Consider the following 17,299-nt stretch of genomic DNA (forward strand, 5'->3'; position numbering starts at 1 on the left):
GGCAGCAAGAGGCCCCATTAGTTAAAGTGGTACCTCAGGTTAAGAACAGTTTCAGGTTAAGAACGGACCTCCAGAACGAATTAAGATCTTAACCTGAGGTACCTCTGTATTAGAACATGGAATTGGCTTCATCTAGAACACGTAGGAGGGACGCAGGTGGCGCTGTGGGTTAAAGCCTCAGCGCCTAGGGCTTGCCGATCGAAAGGTCGGCGGTTCGAATCCCTGCGGTGGGGTGCGCTCCCGCTGCTCGGTCCCAGCGCCTGCCAACCTAGCAGTTCGAAAGCACCTCCGGGTGCAAGTAGATAAATAGGGACCGCTTACCAGCGGGAAGGTAAACGGCGTTTCCGTGTGCGGCTCTGGCTCGCCAGAGCAGCGATGTCATGCTGGCCACGTGACCCGGAAGTGTCTCCGGACAGCGCTGGCCCCTGGCCTCTTAAGTGAGATGGGCGCACAACCCCAGAGTCTGTCAAGACTGGCCTGTACGGGCAGGGGTACCTTTACCTTTACCTAGAACACGTAGGAGATTCTCTACTAGAAAATAAGGATTCCTTGAGAATATGTTGTACATAGAAGTCTCTGATAGCAGCTGCATCAAGAGGTTTAGGAACATAGGAAGCTGTGTTATACCGAGCCAGACCAATGGTCCATCACGCTCAGTACTGTCTACACTGTTTGGCAGCAGCTCTGCGAGGTTTCAACCAGAGTTTCATGGCTGTATCTGCCACTGAGCTAGGACCCTTCTCCCTGACAATGCACTCTATGGCATTTTCCATATTTGCTATTTGAAAATCTTCACCTACCTGTATGGAAAATGATGAACATATGCCTACCGCCATGAAGTAGGATCACCCTTGTGCTCTTAATGTCTATGCATTAAGTTACCTGGTGTTTAAAACAACATCCCCTTATCTGGGCAAGTCCAGTGAAATAAAAGTATTGTTGCACACAGGGCGTTTTTTCCAGCCAGAACTCGCTGGAACGCAGCTCCGGCACCTCTCAGGTGGGCGCCATTGCCATTATAAGAGAACAAGGGAGGCATTCATGGTGAGTTCCGGCACCTCTGTTTCTAGAAAAATAGCACTGGTTGCACACCACCCCAATATCTGAGCTGTTCGAGATTCCAGGGGGTTTCATGTAGTTTACCCAGGGTCTGTGTTTCCTTTTTGGAATGAGGCTCAGCAGAGACTGTGGAGTCTTTATGGTATATGGTTGATTTATACATATATACAACTTGAGCCTACGATGGAGAGGCTCACACCATTAACACTCTAAGAGGGTCTTGCTTCTCCTGTAGGCACAGCCTTGGAACCAAACAAAAATCAACCATTGTGCTCTGTCTTCTCCAGCTTAACTGCAACATATTTTCCTCTAGGTTACACCACAGCCAACTCTAAAGACTCATTCAAACCCTGGCTTTGTCTTCTAACTAACTCTGAGGGGCCCCAACCTTTTGATGTTTGGCACAGAGACCCCTCCCCCTGTGTTCTTAATGGCTTGCCACCCAGGTGATTACCTCATGAGGATGCTGACCTGGCTTGTATCAATCAAATCCGTTTATTGTGAGGACCATGCCTGTGCACAAAAGTCAACACTAAAATCAGTAGTTAAAAATATTAAAATTCATTACATACTATGCCAACAAAACCTTCTTCCCACAAAGTAGAAAAGGAGGGAAAACGAACAGCGAGTTAAACAGACGATGAAGGGGTCTTTACATTGTCGTTCATAAATCTTTCCCTGGCTTTCATGGCCTTCATCACAAAGACCGCCACCACATGGGTAATGCGTGGGTTTGCATCAACTAACAAAAATTTTACTCTATCTTCAGGACTGGTTATAGAGATGGGTATAATTTGCAGCAATGTGTCTCTAAAGCCCGAGTAAATGGGGCAATAGAGAAAATAATGTGTAAGATCCTCTTTAATTTTCATAAGGCAAGGACATAAACGATGTTCAACTGGGGTTTTTGTGTATCTACCGGTCAGATAAGCAGTTGGCAATGTTTGAAACCGTGCCATGGTGAAAGCTCTCCGAAGGGTGGGATCAGTGATCTCCACCAAGTAGTTGGCACAGATTTTGACTGCTTTTACTCGTGGCAACCAGTAGGAAAACCCAGAGTTTTTTATCTTGGTGGAGTCCAAAGAGGCGTCTTTTTCAAAGATCCATTCCCAAACTTTATCAGGGCTCCACAATTTGAGAGTATTAAACTCTGGTAAGTTGTATCTGGATAAAATGTCTAATAGACTTTTATGCCAAGTGGTATTATGTTGTAATGATACAAAGGCTTGTTTAGCCAATAGGGTGTTCGGGGCATCTATAAGGTTGATGAAAAAACGCAAGAATCTTAAATGGGCCCTAGCAGACACAGAAGGTAGTCCTACTTCCACTCTTAGGAGAGCTGCCGGAGTACTCTGAGGGAGGCCTAGAATTCTTCTGAGATAAAATTTTTGGAAGGTTTCAAGCCGTTCTAACAGCTTCTGATTCCATCCCCAGAGTTCTACTCCGTATAACATCTGTGGAATCACTTTTCCAACAAAAGTTTTTAGTGCCGGGGTCACCAGTTGCCCTCCCCTCGAATAAAAAAAGCTGAGCAGAGCACCAGTTGTTCTACGTGTTAGAAGGGCTACAGTCTTGAAATGGGCAGACCAGCTAGATGTAGCTTGGAAAGTGATACCGAGGTATTTAAAGAGGAGACATTGTTCAATTTTGTGTTCATCTAGAGACCATCTAAATGTGTGGCGAGCTCTAGTAAATACCACAATTTTTGTTTTATCATAGTTTATCTTTAGAGAGTTTTGGGAACAATAAGCTGCGAGCCCCTCCAGCATGCTGAGAAGGCCCCTTCGAGTGAGTGCCATGACCGCCATGTCATCAGCATATAGCAGTATATTCAGGTGTTTGCCTTCCAGGGCAGGGGCTTATGACTTATACTTTGCCATATGTTGAACAATGTCGTTTATATAGAAATTAAAGAGGAACGGCGCTAACAAACAGCCCTGTTTAACCCCTTTCCCCAGTGGCAGTGGGTCAGTATAGTTGCCTGACATCCCAGTTCTGATTTTAACTGTGGTGGCTGAATGTAACTCTCTAAGTATTTTGAGAAGTCGTCTATCAATATCTGTGTCATTTAGTTTTTGCCATAATTTGTCCCTACAGATTGAGTCAAAAGCGGATGTGAGATCTACAAAAGCCACAAAAAGTTTGCTCTTATGTGTCTTTGTATACTTATCTATCATTGTCTGTAGTACCAAACTTTGGCCTATTGTACTATGGCTTGTATTTTAACCCTTGCTGGCTCTGGGGGTTCAGGAGGCTTGATTAAATTCTAACACCTACTGGACCCAGGAATTTTGGGGAGTCTGGCACCCACAAACTCATAACAGTATTCAGCTTGAGAAGATCTTCTAATACCATCTTGTCCATCTTCACCAACACCATTCTGTGCTCTAGAACCAGAGTCGTACCAGTTGCTGGAAACTGAAGGAGCAGAGAGGGCTGTTGAGGGCCTCCTATCTGGGGCATCTGGTTGGACACTGTGAGAACAGGGTGCTGGACGAGACGGGCCATTGGCCTGAACCAGCCGGACTCTTCTTACATTCCTTTAGGAGCCTCTGCTGCACAAAGGGTGGTAAGCGCTTGCATAGGATTAGGGCTCATGGATCTCCTGCCACACTTTAAGCAGGGGGTAGGGAGCAGACGGCTGCATGTGGGAAGAGCATGATGGATGATTTGGGTTAAAGTTTGATTAGATGGAATAGGTACCTGTCATTTCATTTGTGAAGTGTGGAGTCTATTTGTGGTTCAGGGATTTACTGTGAACTCTCTTGATTTATTACACCTGTCTTCACCCTCAGTATGTGTCAAAATCACATATCCTTGGAGGATGTGCTCCTCTGTGAGTGTCTCTTGGCTGGAAAGCCAATCGCGAGGCGCATCCAGAGCAGTGATGCCCCGAGCACAGTCTTCCTGCTATGTCTTTTCACAAGTGTCCCTTGGTGCACCTGCAAAGAGGCAGATGAGGGGCAGTGGTTCAGCAGGGACAGGTCCTTAAAAATGGAGACTTTCTTGGATAATTGGATGGAGAAATGTGAAAAGTTAAAGCAAACTTAAGTGTATTCATTTATATTTATAAATGGTTGGAAATAACAGCACGCCACACCCATTAAGAAAAGAGCCCAGTAGCTATTCAGTCACAAGGGGGAAAGTATGTGCTCAACTCTCAATCAATGGAATTGGTGGGACTGAAAACATGATTAGCCTTGGCTGGATTGTGTCCTCTGTATAAATGAAAATGTTCATAAGTGGAGAGAATGATAATTTTCTCAAAATATCATCTCTGCTGAGATGCTGCAAATGTTCTAATTAGAAATAGGTCCCAGTGAATTCAATGGTACTTACTTCCAAGTAAAATTCCAACCTCAATTGGTTATTTGGTCAAAAGTATAAGAATGGTTATTCATTAATAGGCCCAAAATGGGTTAGTATTCTTTCTAGTCCTGTGTGTGTGTGTGTGTGTGTGTGCGCGCGCGTGCACACACACACACACACACACACACACACACACACACTTTTTTATGCATACCCCTAAACATTTTGTGAATCTAAGTTTGGCCTCGTTGAGGGGCAGTATTTCGATATGAGTAGGAAAATGAGAGTATCCCTAAACATTTTTATTTATTTATTTTTAGGGAAAAAAATCATTGTAGGTGTGGGGGGGCACTATTGCATTTCTGTGGCAGGGAGAGCTGGAAATAAAATAAACTTGAGCAGAGTTTTAAATCTGCATAAGTCTTCATTCATTCACATGCAATTTGCAATTGGTCTTAACTGAATACCGTAAGTCTTCAGAGCCAGTTTCTTCTCCTTCTCTCATGCATAATCTCTTTCCCTTGAAGGCAGTGTGGTGCTATTAGCATTCTGCACAGGGCTTCAGTAGATTTTTTTAATAATAATTGTCATCATTGTGGGTTAAAGTTGTGCTATTTGTGCCAGATGGAGACTGGAGTCCCTTTCCCAGCAAAGAGAATGGGCTTGCATTGCTTAGCTGTAGCTGCTGGTCTCGATAAGCAGATGCCAGGCAGTGTCAGCAACTGCATTTCTCTGGCATAATTGCCTTAAATGAACTTTGTTACATCAAGGAGATGATGCTTTTAATGAGGTAGTTGGCATACATGTGTAATTGCTGTACAACATAATCAGTAGATTTTATCAACATTGTGTAAGTGTCAGAAAGTGGTGAAATTTGACTTGAGGATGTGGTTCCAGTGACCTGATCACTTTGTGCATGTTGAACAGCATATCTTACTTTACAGGGAAGATAAATTTAAAACCACATGTGCCCCCTGTCTCCCCTGCCACCTCACAGTGGTTTCAGACAAGCATCCTCATCCCCACACCCCACAATAGCAGTGAGTTGTTCTTGCCAGCGACTCACCTCACTCACTGCTGTTGGGCGTGGGAAGGCAGACATCCACCCACAAAAGCCCACATTTGATTTTGAGGAGCTTGAAGTGTCACTGATCACAGAGGGTTTGTCCAGGAGTGAGGATGGGAGAGGGTTCTTCTTCTGCAAGTTGTGTGCCAGGGACAGAGGAAGCACATAGTATTTCTTGGAAATGCCGTAAATTAACACTTGTGAGTTATTCCAACGTATGCACACCTAATAGGCCAGAAGTACTAGTGGACACACAATAGAGACACATTGTGGGCATCAACCCATTAATGATGAGATTCCAATGAAACAAAATTGGTTTTTAATCAAGAGCTGGAAAGAGTTTGTTCCCTATGAATTTCCTATTGTATTATAATATAAAGGACAGTATTGAAAAGGTGAGCTTCTGTGGGAAAACATGGGAAGTTGTGCACCATTGGTTCTGTGTGCACGGTGCCCAGAAGAATCAAAGCACTATGCATTAATTGGTAATAAGAATCTGTCATCTTGGTTAAGGCACCATGCAGATTTCATTATGCTTGTTTTAAGAATGCATTCCATAAGCTTGTATCTAAAAAAAGCTTGTATTGAAAAAAAGGCCTGTCTTCCTTTTCTTGCTGTTGCTCAGCAGGTCCATATACAAAGATTGGAGCTGGAAAAGAACATTTTAATTTCCAGAGTAGCTGCCTTCATTCATTCATTCATTCATTTCCAGACCAGGACTCAATGTGGCTTATAGATGAAACAGAAAAAGCTAAAAACATAGAAAAGATATAGAATCAAAGAACTGTAGAGTTGGAAGGAACCCTGACGATCATCTAGTCCAGGCATGTCCAACAGGTAGATCATGATCTACCGGTAGATCACTGGATGTCTGCAGTAGATCACTGGTAGATCACTGGCTTCCCCCAAAGAAGCTGAACAACTGTGGTTCCCCTTAAAAAAGCTCAACATTTTAACTCCTCCCTGAAAAAAAACTCAACAACTTTGACCTGAACCCCCCAAAAGGGGGTAGATCACTGCCAGTTTTTAACTGTGTGAGTAGATCACAGTCTCTTTGGAGTTGGCCACCCCTATTCTAGTCCACCCCCGCAAAGCAGGAATATGCAGCTGTCCCTTATGGGGTTTGAACCTGCACTTTGGCATTACAGTGGTACCTCACAAGACGAATGCCTCGAAAGACGAAAAACTCACAAAACGAAAGAGTTTTTCATTTTTTGAGTTGCTTCGCAAGACGGATTTCCCTATGGGCTTGCTTCGCAAGACGAAAACGTATTGCAAGTTTGTTTCCTTTGTCTTGCAAGTTTGTTTCCTTTTTCTTAAAACCGTGCATTCACTTCGAGGAGCAACTCATAGCACGCGGTGTGGTAGCCTTTTTTGAGGTTTTTGAAGACTTTGGTGATTTTTGAAGCTTTTCCAAAGTCCATGCTTCGCAAGACGAAAAAACCGCAAGACGAAAAAACTCGCGGAACGAATTAATTTCGTCTTGCTAGGCACCACTGTATCAGCACCACACTCTAACCAACTGCTCTATTGGTAGACTCTCCTTCCGTGGAGGTTTTTAAGCAGAGGTTGGACGGCCATCTGTCATGGATGCTTTAGCTGAGATTCCAGCATTGCAGGGGGTGGACTAGATGACCCTTGGGTCCCTTCCAACTCTACAATTCTATGATTTGATGAAAAGCAATTAAACACCCATATAATTAAAACAAGATACAGATCTATTTTAAAATACAGATAATAACAACAGCAACGAGGGGGGAAATACAAAGCCCCACTATAAATTCTAATTCATATATGTTTGAAACTTGGTGTAGGTTTTCTTTTGCTGCAAATCTTTCAGTTGTGATAAGGCATAGAGTTCTCATAAAAGTGTGATAGTGATTCCCCTATAAGGAGTCTTTAAAGGCACTGCAGAAAAAAATCAAAATAAAAAGTAATAATCTAACTTCTCTTTGTATTTTGTCTCTCCTCTTCCCCAAGGTGGACCTTGTCACAAGTCCTGTGGAAACCGGTGCTGGGGACCTTCAGCAGATGAATGCCAGACCTGTAAGTGCATTAGATTAAGTAAAGAAAAATATAAAGTGAGGTGAAAGAAGAGTTCATGCATATAGCCTGTTAACAGCAACCCTCCATATAGTAATAATCAATGAGAGTTTTCTTCTCAGTGATATGAAGTCACTATGCAGCAGAACAATGAGAAATGAAGTGGTTGTTGTTATGATTTGTATACCGCCCTTCATCTGTAGATCTCAGGGTGGTTCAAAGTGTAAATATACAAGAACAAAGAAAAATACATAATAAAAACAAGGAGAAAAATGAAAACAGGTAGAATCCTGAGTTAGTAAAATGCAGAATAGTAGAATAAGTCTGAAATTATTCAGGCTGGAGGATGAACATTTCTTACCGTTCCACTACATGAAAAAAATGCCTGAACGTAAAACAAAACAAAACTTACCACATGCAGTAGACTAGCGTAGAAGCTTTCTGTTTCTAGTTCTCTTACTTTCAGAGAGAATTGGGGAGGTGCTCAAAAAGTGAATCCCCCCCACTAAAGCATGAAGTTGTACAACCTATTCAAAGTACAGTGGTACCTCGGGTTACATGCGCTTCAGGTTACAGACTCCACTTACCCAGAAATAGTGCCTCAAGTTAAGAACTTTGCTTCAGGATGAGAACAGAAATCGTGCTCTGGCGGCGGAGCAGCAGCGGGAGGCCCCATTAGCTAAAGTGGTGCTTCAGGTTAAGAACAGTTTCAGGTTAAGAACGGACCTCTGGAACGAATTAAGTTCTTAACCCGAGTGTTACGGTTCCAAGGGGTTGCTCGTGAGCAAGCAGGCAAATATCTCCCTGGCTGGCGGCGAAAGTAAACTTTATCTGTCCGGAGCGCCACTCGCCCGTGGCTGACTCAATCGCTGGCAGAATCCGTGAGTGGGCATTTCTTGAACTTCCTCCGACAAAGAAGCTCCTTGACGCCCAGTCTGCGCCGTCCCTCTCTGCGTGAATGCCTTCTGCGCAGAGAGGGCGTGGGCAGCTTCTCCCAGGCAAGGAGTCCTGGGACCGCCTCGCCGTTTCAGACGTCTGCACCTCCTCTCCACTGGACCTGCGTTTATCCTCTTCCCCGGAAGAGGAGCTACTGCTCCCGATCCCTGGAGGCTCTCTTTAATGCATCTGGCTTTTGCTCTCTCCCTCCGGCACTGATGGCAGTTCCCTGACACCGAGGTACCACTCTATATGAGATCCATGAGTTGCCTCTTCAGGCGAAAGCACGTACGGAGAAGGGGACAGCAGGATTGGGGTGCTGGCCTCCCCCATGTTGGGAAGGGGGCTCCTGCCTCTTGAAGGTCCACATGTTGCCTGGGATGTCAGCATTAGGGAAGTCTGTGTCTGAGGAGCTGGTCAGGATCAGAAACTTTGCATGATATACAGTATGCACAGCTTCTACCAGTGGAGAACTTAATAGGGGGCTTGTGTCATGTACTAATCCTCACATCGACACCAAACCATACACACAAAACTTATTTTAAAACATGCTTTTAAATCAAATTTTATAACTGCTGTCCTTGGACTACTCCATTATTTTGCAGCTGAGAATTTCCTGGCCACAAAAGTAAATTAACAATTTGCTCCCCACCCCCACTTTATTTTTTAAATGAGTGCTGAAATTTTGGTGGATATCAAAGCTGGTGTTTGATGTGTATTTTAAAAATACTCCACTGAATGGTTTGGATTTAGTGCAAATTCTGAATGCAAGATGCCTAGTGTGGAGAAAGTGGCGAGAGAAGAGTTTCTCTCCCTCTCTCATAAGCTCCAGGACATCCAATGAAGCTCAGTGCTGGAAGATTCAGGACGGGAGAAAGAATGTCTTTCTTTACCTGTGTAAACTATGGAATTCATTCCTGCAAGAGACAGTGATGGCCACCAACTTGGAAGGCTTTTGGAGTGGATTAGATTAATTCATGGAGGATAAGACTTTCACGGGGGGCTCGGCATGGTGGCTCTCGGAGGGAGCCTGCTTCTGAAACCTGTTGCTGGGAGCTCAGATTCTGTCTGCAGATTTCCCACAGGCTTCTGGTCGTCTGCCGTAAGAACAGGGTGTTGTACTAGATCAACCTTTGGCCTGAGCTTGCAGGGCTCTTCTTATTTTCTGATCGAGACAAAAGACAATCAAATACGAAAAAACCCAACATTTCTAACATTCACTGTGCTCTTGCAAGTAGATGTGGTTTAATCAGTTGGCAGAACACCGTTGCTAGATGTGCCCACCATATCCCTAGGGGAAGCTTATTCTACAGTTGGGGGGCAGACCCACAGTTGTAGCCACAGTGGGTATATGCATGTCTCCAGTGTGATATCTTCCATCTGACCATTGTGCTTGAGCCATGTTGTCAAAATTTGTTTTTGAAATGCCTGCTCATCAGGGATTATAATTATTTCTTCTTGCAAACCTCACTGTATCTCCTGACCCATTATCATATTCAGGACATACATACTTCTTTATAAACAAAGGATGGGTAATGATCAAAGTGACTGTGGAAAAATTATTTGCAGTGGCCAAAACAGTTTGGCTCTTTTTTTGTCAAGAAATATTTGAAGAAGGAGCCCATGCTAGCTTTGATCAATGTGCTTGAGAGAGAGAGAGAAAGGCGCTTAAATGTTTGATGCAATGGATACTATTTTGAGACACCCTTCATCCATCCTCTCTAGGTTTCTTTTTCCTCCCACAAGTCTAAGCAATGGAACACATTTTTCAGTTGTGTACATGAAACATCTCTAACACATAACCAAATGACGTGTTTTGTTTCCAGAAACTAATCTCTGGAGGGCACATCTGCATGTTAATACATTTTTTAATGGAGTCACAGAATAGAAAATATTCTAATGAGCCCCCCTTCTAAGCTAAGATCCAAATTCTTTTCAGGTTGGAGGGAGGAATAAATCTGAGATATCTTAATCCACAGCTTTCATTTCAAATTACATGGGGAAAATAGCAGTTGGATACTTTTGTTCTTGAACGAATACTATCCACCCCAGACTGCTTTAAGTTTTGCCTTTTTCTGATTATTTGCCTCTCTCATTCGCTATTTATAAATCTTTCCGGAACAACCACCTGCATCTTATTCCTTTTTGCTTATTGTCTACATAAATTTGATATGTAAATTTGCACACTTAAGAGGGCAATTAATAAGGAATTATAAACAGTGTGTCTTACGAGGAAGAGATCTCTTCAGAATATGATGTTATATAATTAGCCAGCCACTAAATTAAAATGCTAGAAAGGCAAGGGACAACACTGGGGTGGAGGGTTGCAAGGGGAGGGTGTGTGCTATTTTGAACTCTCTTCAAGATGCATAGCTTCTATTTTGTAACATTCCATTGCCTTTTATCAATGGGCTTAAATCAAAACACACAATCTAGGCAAATGGCAACACATTTGAATCCTACTGATTTAAAGGAGAGGAGAATTAAGCACAGATGCAACTTCAGAAACAAACAGGGCTGTAGTACTGGATCATGCCCATGCACTCACAGACATTTTGAAATATTCCCATAAAGCTACACAGCATTTGTACATCACCTTAATGAGAATAATTAGTCTTTGGGCACTTTCCATAGTCAGATATTTGACTGATAGGGCTTCAGAAAGTATAGTGACGTTAGGAGAACACCATCTCTTCCAGATTCTTATGCAATGCTCCTGGAATAATTTATCAGGGGAATGTCTGCTCTTCTAGAACAGATATGGGGAATTTAGCCCTCCAGATGTTGATGAACAATAACTCCCATTAGCCCTGGGCACTGGCTATGTTTGATGTTTGATGGGGCTGTAGTTCATGTTTGATGGGGCTGATGGGAACTGTAGTTCAGCTAGAGAATCCTAAACCTGTCCTTGAAGCCAAACTCTTCCTTCTGTAGCATTGCCACCCTGAAAGTTCTGTCTCCTTGCATAAAAAGGTAAAGGTAAAGGACCCCTGACAGTTAAGTCCAGTCGCGGACAACTCTGGGGTTGCACGCTCATCTCACTCTATAGGCTGAGGGAGTCGGTGTTTGTCCGCAGACAGCTTCTTGGTCATGTGGCCAGTATGACTAAGCCGTTTCTGGCGAAACCAGAGCAGCGCACAGAAATGCCGTTTCCCTTCCCGCTGGAGCGGTACCTATTTATCTACTTGCACTTTGACGTGCTTTCAAACTACTAGGTGGGCAGGAGCAGGCACCGAGCAATGGGAGCTCACCCTGTTGCGAGGATTTGAACTGCTGACCTTCCGATCGGCAAGCCCAAGAGGCTCAGTGGTTTAGACCGCAGCGCCACTCCTAAATCAGTTTGATCCCTTGAGAGCTCCAACAGAGGCAGGAAGTTCCACTGGTGCAGCTTTCCGTATCACTCTGTGCAATTGATTAAATTCACCTTTAACATTTTTCATCTAGTAGAAGTAGACTTTCCCCTATCCAAGGAAAGTTGCACAGCAACTCTTGTTTCTGTACCATTTGTATGCTGTAAGTTAAACTTGGAATGCTCCTCACCCTTCCTCTTCACCCCCAAAATAAACTGTAAGTTTTGGATGAGAATTTTGATCATTCAGAAAGCCTTAAAGGGCTTTGGTAATGCTTGATGTGAAAAACTGATACCCCAAAAGTCCAGTTTGCTCACAGCTCTCCCTTCCCAGCCTTTTCTCTTCCTCAAGCCCTCCCCCTCCAAAGAAAGCCTTGCCTTGGGGAGGGGTTCCCATCAACACAGCAGAAGACCTGTGGAGCTTCTCCTTGGTGGCAAGGGAGACATGGGGTGTCCTCCTGTTGGGGATTTACTGGTGCTCAGTAGGAAATGATGCCCCCCCCCCCGTCATTTGTAGCGCAGCCAATGAAAACTCCTATGGGGTCTTCTAATTGGCAGCAAGTGATTCATAGACCATCATTTCTTGATGAAAAATTATTCAAAAAACCATGATTCCTGGTACACATGTAATTTCCTGCTGGTATTGCCATCGCTCTTGGGAAAGTCCTGAGGAGAGTTCTGAAAGTGGTGTGTGGGCTCATGCGTAAATCTGAAGTGAAAAAGAATCCAGAGGCCTCATAAGGCTCACCTCTTCACAAGTTCCTGAAGCTCATATCTGGGCCTTAGCCTGACAGGCACTGACGTCATCTCTGGAAAATAATTAAGATATTCGGAGAGAGCAACTATTACTTTGTAGGCAATAGCTGCTCTTGATTGAACACACACACAACCAAACAACAAGACCTTTACATGCCTATATAAACAGCTCCGGGATTAAGAATTAATATTTTGTTGCTTAAAAATAGACAATTGTCCAAGGGCAGAGGGAAAGCAATCAATAAGAGCAGCAAGGTGCAAATGGGAGCTGGTGGGACACAAAAACAGAAAAAGCCGATTCAGCAGCTGTGGATCAATTATGGAAACCTGGCATTTTAAGAAAACATTGGCATCTTTAATTAAAACCCTTGTATTTCACTAATAACTTTACATGTTCATAAGGCTTTCTTATTGATTTCAGTTATTTCCCATTTCTCCCCCTTTTGGTAGATTTACAATTCCCTGTAATGGCGAATGAAAGGAAACATTTAGAGTGATTAATTGCAGGCAACTGTGTAACCAAACAATGCCACCCACCATTCCGACTACTTTTCGTAAATGCAGCTGCTAGCCGATAACAAAACAAAACAAAACAAAACAAATTGGCAATTGGGGGTGGGAAGAGACTTCCTTCTGTCAGGTTGCCATCCAGAGAACACTTTAGAGCAGAGGTACCAACTTCAATAAAATATGGGGGGGGGCGGGTAAGTCCTACCCTGCATAATCAATCACAAGACACAACACACCATTTGAATGGCAATGCCCATTAACTTTGTGGGGGGGCTGGCCCCCTTAAATATTTTAGGGGGGGAGAAGGGACCTCAGCCCCTAGCAGTTGGCTTCTATGCTTAAGAGCACATGTACCATAATTCCCAAGCACCAGATTCTTAAATGCTCAGTTGCTTGTTTCAAACAATGGTGATCTGGCCCATTCACCATGTGTTCCCCCACTAACCTCACACATATATGCAGGGACAGCATGTTTGACTCTAGAGATGCCCTCCATTGATTTATTCAGCTATAGAAGTGCAGATTTTTTCACTATAGGTCTCCACAGAAAATGGAAGAAGGCGCCTTGCCTAAGATTCCATTTCAATTCCATTTACACATAATAGGGGAGGATAGGATACACCAGGCTTCCTCAGACTCTGCCCTCCAAATGTTTTTGGCCTACAACTCCCATGATCCCTAGCTAGCAGGACCAGTGGTCAGGGATGATGGGAATTGTAGTCTCAAAACATCTGGAGGGCCGAGGTTGAGGAAGCCTGGGATACACAATCCTTAGCATTCTCGGAAAGGAAAATGCTGTCACAAATGACACGCACACAGTTGGCGGGGCAGGGGGAATCACAACAAGAGAGGACTCACACAAATGGCACAAGTGCAGAAAACTTTCATCATAGCTACTTTAGGAACAGAGAGGTTACTGGGACAACAGTCATCCATTCCCTTAAATGCTGGATGTCCTGGTGCTCCCCCTTGGTAGATTCCCCCATGATAGCAGTGCCAAAACAGCAGTGGCGTAGCGTGGGGGGTGCAGGGGGGGCCGGCCTCACCGGGCGCAACATCTGGGGGTTAGGGGGCGCAAATCCACGGGTTAGGGGGCGCAAATTACTTGTCTTGCCCCAGGTGCTGACAACCCAGGCTACGCCACTGCAAAACAGGATGGGGACTAGGTACTTAATAGCAACGAGCGTATCGGCTTGTCACCACTGTTGCAGGCTTTCCCCTGCAATTGCTGTGCTTCCCACATTCTTCTTGCTAATTCAGTTGGTTAGGGAGAAGTTCTTGTGAAGATTGACACAGTCCCTGTGTGGGTTGCAAGTCAAATTTTCATTTATCCTAGGGAATGGGAGGGTAGAAGGTTGATCATGATCTACTGGCAGATATCTGAGTGATTTGCAGACAAGGGTTTCTGAGTTCAACAACAACAACAAACCTTTCACCCTTGCCCTCTTAGGTCAGGTTATTGAAAATGAGTGGGAACAACCAGAAATCTTATTTTTTTGTGTGAAAAGACTTGTGAGCTTGGTTCTGGTACTGATCACAATTCCTGAGCTGAGCATGTGCTCAGAGATACCATGTCCCTTTGATTCCTAGTGTATGGTTCTGTATATACTCCTGATTACTCTGCATCCAGGATGTTCTCACTACTGGTTTGGGAAGTGGTGTACACATAGCCACAGGTCATATCTAATCTGTATATGACATGTCATTTCTTATCAAATACTGCATTTTGTTGTGTTTTCTTCCAAACCTGCTAAATCTAGTAGAAGGCACTTATAGGCACCAAGGTCCCCTGGGCCTCTGGTGACAAACATGGATGCAGGATGAGCCCCAGAGTACAAACTGGCTCTTTCAGGGCAGGCAATTTTTATTCAAAGTCTGTTCAAAATATGCACATTTGTAAGGTGAGCTACATCTGAAGAGGGCTATATTTGTTTTTTAAAAATGATACGTTACAGTTAAATGTCATTCTGTGTTACTGTATATGCCCCTCTCTTCCATTTTTAATATTCTAAAATTGTATCAGCATGAATTTAGCTTGGATGGTTATTTTCCAAATGCAATTCACTCTTAATCTATATCCATCAATATATTACAAAATGCTATCAAATGTTTTGTGTTATAAAACATGTAACTGATATCTGCTTTTATGGAATTTCCAATGCAATATTTGGATTAACTTATTGAATTAAATTCAAAAAATGCTGATCTGGTTAAGCATGTGTGTGAAAGTGCAGAAACTTGCATGGCATAGATATAGCACACCTTCAATATTAGACGGGGCTCCACCTCTGTTGTCTTTTGACACCTAGTGAACACCTTCCTCCTTCAACAAGCCTTTGAAGTTGAGACAGATCTTTTCCAGTCTGCATCTGAACTAGAACTATTTTAAGAGGTTTTAGAGGTTGCCAGTCTTTGGTCTCTTCTTGTTTGCCACCTTGGGCTCCTTTAGGAGGAAAGCTGGCATATAAATTTAAACAATATAATAAATAATAAATAAATATCACCAGGAGCTGCAGTTCCATAGCTTTCGTGGCGGTTCATCTTCTTTGACATTTTGTATTTATGTTGACTTAAGCCACCAAATCCACTATCAGTGTTTTTCATCACAGAAAAGCTGACACAATCCTAAGTATTTTTACTTGAAGGTCAGCCCCTATGGGTTCAATGGGACTTGGTTAAGAGCATACGAAGAGCTCCACTGGATCAAGTCGCAGGCTCACCTGATCCACCATTCTGTCGGATGCCTGTGGGAAACTCACAAGGAGGACCTGTGTTGAGCAGCGCTCTCTCCTCCCACAGTTTCTAGCCACTTGGTATTCAGTGCATTCAGCCTCCAACCATGGAGGCGGAGCATAGCCATCAGAGTTATTAGTCACTGACAGCCTCCATCTTCCTTAAAAGCCATCCAAGTTGGTAGCCAACTTGCCTTTTGTCTAAACCAGTGATGGCCAAACTTGGCCCTCCAGCTGTTTTGGGACTACAATTCCCATCATCCCTGACCACTGGTCCTGTTAGCTAGGTCTAAACTAAACAGCCCCAAATGTTCCAACTTTCCCTCACTGGGGAGTCGCTCCATCCCCTCTATCATTTTTGCTGCCCCTTCTTATTTTTCAACAGTACAATATCCTTTCTCAGGTGAGGTGACTAGAATTGTACACGCCATTCCAAATGCAGCTGCATAGGTTTTTTATAACAACATTACAATATCAGCAATTTTATTTTCAATTCCTTTCCTAATGATCCCTAGAATGGCATTTAGCTTTTCCACAGCTGCCTCACGGTGGGCCAACATCTTCATCAAGCTATCCACTTATTCTGACCACTTATTCATGGTCAGTTACCAAAAACTCACACCATATGAGTGTACATGTGAAATTAAGAATATTTTGCGCTGGCATTCACCACTTTACACTTGTTTACACTGGCATACATTTGCCACTTTACAGTCCATCCACTCAGTTTGGAGAGATCTTTTTCAAGTCCTTCACAATCCTTTTTGGTTTAAATCAGACTCAAAAACTTAGTATAAGCAGCAAAATTGGCTTGTGAGTATGTTGTTGTTGTTGTTGTTGTTGTTGTTGTTGTTGTTGTTGTTATTTTATACCCCACCCATCTGGCTGTGTGTTTCGGATTGCAGCTTATACTTATATTGAAGCATATTTTCACAGAAATCATCTGAAGTGTGTCATTATTGCCATTAGGGCACTCCCAGCTTCCAACAATCAGCATGCACTTCAACATTTACAGGTATGGTTTTTTACGAATGCTGGTAAGGTCAAGCTATCAGTGGTTCAGGGTCAGCTCATCCATAAGGCAAGGTGAGGCAACCGCCTCAGGTGGCATGATCCACGGGGCAGCAGATCCCAATATCAGTCTTCATTTCCCCCTTGTTCTTGATGTAGATATTCACTCACCCCCCTCTTGCCTGGTAGGGGTAGGGATGCCACTTTGTGGTTCACCTCAGGTGCCAATGTCTTGGGCTGGCTCTGAGTGGCCTATACATCTGGATAAGGGAGATCTATAGTCAGGTCTCTTGCTAGGAGTCTTCTTTCTCAGCAAGGAATGAATGGTCAGTGCACAGCCGTCAGCGCTGATCAGCAGGTGAGGCCCTGGTACAGGCCATATCCTTTTGGGGGTATGAGGTTAACATCAACCAAGAGCACGGTCTTTTCAGTGCTGGCCCTGCAATTTTGTAGCACACTTTCCCAGGAAATCTGGTTCTCTATCTCTTTGGTAGTATTTCAGAAGCAGGTGAAAACATTTTTAGCAGG

At 43.6% G+C, this 17,299-nt stretch overlaps 1 protein-coding gene across 6 annotated transcripts in view; it reads left to right on the top strand.

The window, feature by feature from the left end:
* ERBB4 (erb-b2 receptor tyrosine kinase 4) overlaps window positions 1–17,299 on the top strand; it is an 832,220-nt gene that overhangs the window by 573,778 nt on the left and 241,143 nt on the right. For all 6 annotated transcript variants that reach the window (XM_079976052.1, XM_079976051.1, XM_079976053.1 and 3 more), the window contains one exon: window positions 7,415–7,480. In XM_079976052.1, the coding sequence (XP_079832178.1) occupies window positions 7,415–7,480 (66 nt within the window). The remainder of the gene's footprint in view (window positions 1–7,414; window positions 7,481–17,299) is intronic.

The sequence above is a fragment of the Podarcis cretensis genome (genome assembly GCF_951804945.1).
Source record: "Podarcis cretensis genome assembly, chromosome: 1".
NCBI classification, from domain to species: Eukaryota; Metazoa; Chordata; class Lepidosauria; order Squamata; family Lacertidae; genus Podarcis; species Podarcis cretensis.